The 6,000-nt window shown below is 46.8% G+C and overlaps 1 protein-coding gene across 1 annotated transcript in view; it reads right to left on the bottom strand.

The window, feature by feature from the left end:
* DPP10 (dipeptidyl peptidase like 10) overlaps positions 1-5,606 on the bottom strand; it is a 260,103-nt gene extending 254,497 nt beyond the window's left edge. The window contains exon 1 of the mRNA XM_083154339.1: positions 5,304-5,606. Within this exon, the coding sequence (XP_083010465.1) occupies positions 5,304-5,360 (57 nt within the window). The 5' untranslated portion in view covers positions 5,361-5,606. The remainder of the gene's footprint in view (positions 1-5,303) is intronic.
* Positions 5,607-6,000: the final 394 nt, after the last annotated feature.

The following is a 6,000-nucleotide window of genomic DNA, read 5'->3' on the forward strand; positions in this document are numbered from 1 at the left end:
TGGCTCCACCCTCTTCTGTGACTCAACAATCTACCACAGTACCATGCTCTCATATCTCCACCCACTTCTACACTAGCTCCACTCTCCTCTGTGACTCAGCTATCTACCTCTTTTGTGACCTACCTATCACCACAGTACCATGCTCTCATATCTCCACCCACATCTATGCTGGCTCCACCCTCCTCTGTGACCTACTTATCTTTAAAATACCATGCTCTAATATCTCCACCCACTTCTACACTGGCTCCACCCTCCTCTGTGACAGATATCTACCACAGTACCGTGCTCTCATATTTCCACCCACTTCTACACTGGTTCCACCCTCCTCTGTGACTCAGCTATCTGCCACAGTACCGTGCTTTCATATCTCCACCCACTTCTATACTGGCTCCACCCTCTTCTATGACCCAGCTATCTGCCACAGTACCATACTTTCAAATCTCCACACACTTCCACACTGACTCCACCATGGGGCCAGGGATGGTCGCATCACGTGGAGCTCTGTTCTCACATCCACGGAGCTCCGCCATACCCTGCCTCCGGAGCAGCATGGCGGAGCAGAGCGCAGGAGGCGAGCAGAGGGAGGAGGTAGGGTAAGCGGAATGCGGCGACACCGGCCAGAGGCGTGCGGCGCTGCGCCCCCCCTGGCAGTTCCATCGGTCTGGGGAAACCCCCGAGGAAATAAAGTACACCAGGTACGTCCTGGCTGGCAGGAACTCCGGCCTGCAGCCCCTGGCTGTGGACTGCTGGAGCCCACCCCCATCAAAGTTCCCGCTCCTGATGGAGGACCCCAAAGGGAGGAGGTAACGGCTCTTGCAACAGGGGGCAGCAAAAATGGACCTCAGCCCACAGAGGGCCCAACTATGGCCGCCTGTCCAACTGACTCTCCCTCCCCCTCGCCTCACTGACTCTCCCCCCACCCCCATGCTGGCTCTCCCTCCAGCCACAGCTCCAGCCAGGGCCCCTGACACGCTGGCCCAGCCCCACAGAAGACAGCCTCTGGACCCATCCATGCTGGCCAATTTGAGCCCTTCCACTCTGACCCTGTGAGTGGCAAAGACAAGATGGCGCCGCTGATGGCTGCCTAGGATCTGTGCCACTGTGTCTCCCCTGTAGTGTTCCATATCTGTACTGTTTACCTATCTGGCTGTTGCAACGACTTAATGGTGCCACTGAATGGCTGCCTGGGTGCTGTGCCGCTCAGCAAAGATGTGTTCCCCATGTCTGTGTCCCTCATCAGGATACGCATATCTGTACGTGTGATATATATCTGTACTGTCACTTTTTTTTTACTTGTTACCTATCTGTCTTGTGCAATCACCATGTGGCGCCACTGAATGGGTGCTGTGCCGCTCAGAAAAATATATGTTCCCCATGTCCTGTGTCCCCCATCAGGATATGCATATCTGTACATGTGATATATATCTGTACTGTTACTGTTTTACTTGTTCCTATCCTCGCTGTTGCACAGCAATCCAAAATTAATTCCTAGTATACGCAAGTATACCTGGCCAAATAAAGCTGAATCTGATTCTAGCTATCACCACAGTACCATGCTCTCTCATATCCCCACCCACTTCTACACTGGCTCCACGCTCTTCTGTGTCCCAGGTACCTACCACAGCACCACGCTCTCTCATTTCTCCACCCATTAATACACTAGCTCCACCGTCTTCTGTGACCTCAGTACCACATTCTACATTGGCTCCTCCATCTTTGTGACCCAGCTATCTACCACAATACCATGCTCTCTCATATCCCCACCCAATTCTACATTGGCTCCACCCATGAGCTAGCTACCTACCTCAGTATTGTGCTCCCTCATATCTCCACCCACTTCTGCACTGGCTCTTCCCCTTTTTAAGTGTAACCCAGCTACCTACATCAGGACCACACTAACTCATATCTCTGCCCTCATTTCTACATTGGCTCCACCCTCTTCTTTGACCCAGCTAAAAACCTCAGTACTATGCTCTCTTATATCTCCACCCTCTTCTGTGACCCCAGGACTTCAATACCTCATTCATCCACTTTCTTCTACAAGGCTCCTACACTACCTTCTAATGTTGGCTCAGCTGCCTGGCTTCCTCTTAAGGTTCACTGACATGACGAAAAGAAACCCAATACACAGTATTATGTACAGTACCTACACAGTACTGTATACAAATAATGTACCTAAGTATTTAGATACTGCCACCATCACACTACAATATATTTCTCTGCTGAGTATAGTGCCATGTGCTTAAGCAGCCAATTTCCACACACATGCAGTTGATGCCCCACAGGGGATCCAGCAAATTCTCAAGAGATGCATGCAACTGGGCATTTCCCTGCTTGTAAACTCTAAGGCCTGCATCCCCATTGAGGTCTAGTCCTGCAAGGGCCGGGTCAGGTAGTTTGACATCATATCCTGAATTCTGAAGACTCTGTTACAGTAGACCTAGCATCAGGTGGAGTCCATTGTGACAGCCGTGATCTTGTAGTACATCGGGCTGAGGACCAATGATATTGACAGCAAGAAACGTACTGCTGAGAAATATTCAGCTTAGAGATCTGAGTGAGAGACTATCATGGAAGCTGCCGGACATGCCGTAAACAGACTGGCCTAATAATATCAAGTTCACCAAATTAGTGAGTAAGGGTTAGGTGTATCAAGTCTTCTGCAGTGGAAAAGAGGAGAGGGGGTGAGGTTTAGCATAGCAACCAACCAGCTTCATTTTATAGAGTGTATATAAAACTACAGTAGTTGCAGGATGCCCCATGTATTGTAAAGAGACAGTTGCCACAAGCTAGGTATATTCAATGGGGGCGTCATGGGCCCCCTGACCAATTATCAGTATACCAAGGTTCGTGCTTGAAGATGTCAATAAACGGTGGATTTTGCACAGGTAAAGTTAACCGTGTCTTCCTGTATGTGTAATCTGCAACTACACTGGTTCACAAAACTACGTACAGCACAACACATTCTGCCCACAGACTCTGGACATGAGATAGGCTGAGCCTGCCTGGGGTAACCAGGAGCAGCAAATACCACCATGACACATGAGAACGGGGCTGCACCTGTAGGCCAAGTCCTGCCAACAGGTCACCCACACTGCGGGCTGGCAAAGCCGCCATATCTGAAAGGCCTCAGGCAATAGATACATCCCTAGTGCAGCTCCTCAGACCACTAAAGGTAAAGATACAGTAGATGGTCACTTGTTTTGGTTCCTTCGTGCGTCTCACAGAGTCATCAATGTCCAGCTTAATAGCTACTAAAGCATACCCTCCAACATGACCCATTCCATTAGGTACAAAATTCTCTGTTCCTGGACTTCCCTGCCAGTGACAGTTACAGAGGTTGGACTCCAGCACAGTCCAAAATTCAAATAGGGGGGGTCACATCAACTGCCAGTGAGTCCAGGACAGTGATGTTTGGGGTGGCAGTAGGTGTGGCTCCCCTATTTGAATATTGGACTGTGCTGCATGCCCACATCTGTAACTGCCACCAGCAGGGAAGTCCAGGAACAGAGCATTTTGTAAGTAATGGAATGGGTCATGTTGGAGGGTATGCTAAAGCTGGCACACAATATCGATAGATGTCTGAGTCCAAGAAGGGAAATCTTATTCATGGTGTTCTAGGTGGCTTCGTCATGGGGAACATTTTCCAGCCATAGAGATGGCTGATATCGTAGTAAGGTACATTGCGAATACCATAGATACAGCAATCACCGGCCTGAATGTAGGACAAGTAGACTTCAAATATCCAAGCTTGTTACACATCTCAAATATACAACATGTTCACTGGCGTCATGCAAATAACAACCAGAGAAATGGGGTCTTATTGTAGATGCCCTCGCTGCCGCCACCATGACAATAAACTCTAATGCATGTAACTGTCCACAGCACGAACACATCATCTCGGTCCGAGCTAAGTACCTGTCGCGTGCTCTATAATAACTGAAAGCAATGAGTGATGATAACAAGGAAAACTCAATAGCAATAACCATATACCATAAGCAAAATGCCTTATTATAGGTGACACACACAGATAAACAGGTCCAGCGCTAACAGTGTACAAGGAATGGAGGGAAAACCCAGCAGAGGCGGAGCCAAAACGCTAACAGAGAGGTGACCAATCACATTGCCCAAATCAAGCAGTTTAATTCGGTTTAATCAGACTCTTGCTTAATTAGATACATTGAAATATGGTTTCATCTGTAGGTTCCTTATAAAGGATCAACTTGTCTGTGTATTGGTGCAGCACAGGTAAAGTCCAGGTGAGAAAAGGAGGAGCTGGCCGTCAGCCAATAAGGCCTCAGTATGGGTGGGAAATGATGCATGATAGATAGATAGATAGGTAGATACATAGAAGAGATATAGATAAAGTGCAACAGATTATGTTGGCGTTATATAAATAACTGTTAATAAAATTATATATGATATAGATAGACAGATAGCTATATTGCAGATAGATAGTATAAAAATGTTTTATAAAACTATATCAATAGATGTACAGTAGAGATATTTTAGATAGTTCTTCAAGACATACAGTAGATATGAGATAGATAGATAGATAGATAGATAGATAGATGTGAAATAGATGATATGTACACAAAAGGTTCTGTAAAGATATATTAGATGTACTGATATTAGATAGTTACAGTTTTAGAAATAGATATGACATTTATACAGAAGATGAGAGATAGATAGATAGATAGATAGATAGATAGATAGATAGATAGATAGATAGATAGATGAGACAGATATTACACTGATAGATGTAAGATGATAGAGATAAATAGATATTAGATCGGTGGTAGATTATTAGAGACAGTAGTTGAAAGATATTTGAGATACAGTAAATAGATGAGACAGATATTAGATACAGTAACTAGATAGAGGAAAGATAGAACGAGAGATAGATAGATAGATATAAATAGATTAGATAGGTAAATAAGAGATTTTAGACACAGATATAAGATTAATGGGTATTAGATAGGAGCTGTCAGAGATAGATAGAGATATATATATATATATATATATATATATATATATATATATATATATATATACATAGATATGAGTGAGGGATGCCAGGCACTGGGTCTCACGCACAGACACGTTGGCATATGATGCCCAGCACATAGATATGAGTGAGATATGAGCGAGGGATGCCAGGCACTGGGTCTCACGCACAGACACGTTAGCATACCATGCCCAGCACATAGATGCCATGTATGCAGTGTGGGCAGTCCCTGAGCTCCCCCTAGCTCCAGGATGACGGTCAGGGAAGTAGTGTCAGTAGTCACCCGGTCCCTTACCTGGTCCTGGGGGGCATTGGCCCTGCTCATGGCTGGCTGTTCCTTCATGGCTGTCATTCTGCGGATCAGGAGACTGTGTTAGGATGGGATCCCTCCTTGTTACTCCGTCACATTCACTCCCTAAATCTGCCCCATGTAAAAGGATGTAAGGTCCAGGGTCCAGCTGGTGGTGCCAGTGCAGGGTGGGTGCTGCTCCTGCAGTCAGGTGCCAGTGTGGGCAGCCCTGGGGATAACGTGCAGCATGCTGCAGAATGTCACATACAGCCTGTCTCATCCACAGCCTCGCATACTGAGCCCAGAGCCACCTCCTCCTCATCTCTCCTCCTGCCCCCTCCCTTCTCCTGTATCCACAGCTCCCTCCTCCTCCTCCTCCTCCTCCTCCTCCTCAGTGATGCCTGTGCCAGCCTGGTGCTCTCCTCCTGTGCACCCCACAGACACATCATTATATACACATTATACTATATACAGCACCCAGATCACTATATAATGTATAGTACCCCCAGTGCCCATACTCCTATATCCCCTGTTATGTGATGCCTGTGCCAGCCTGGTGCTCTCCTCCTGTGCACCCCACAGACACAGCATTATATACACATTATACTATATACAGCCCAGATCACTATATAATGTATAGTACCCCCAGTGCCCATACTCCTATATCCCCTGTTATGTGATGCCTGTGCCAGCCTGGTGCTCT

Source organism: Crinia signifera, chromosome 7, assembly GCF_055691185.1.
Source record: "Crinia signifera chromosome 7, ASM5569118v1, whole genome shotgun sequence".
Taxonomy (NCBI): Eukaryota; Metazoa; Chordata; class Amphibia; order Anura; family Myobatrachidae; genus Crinia; species Crinia signifera.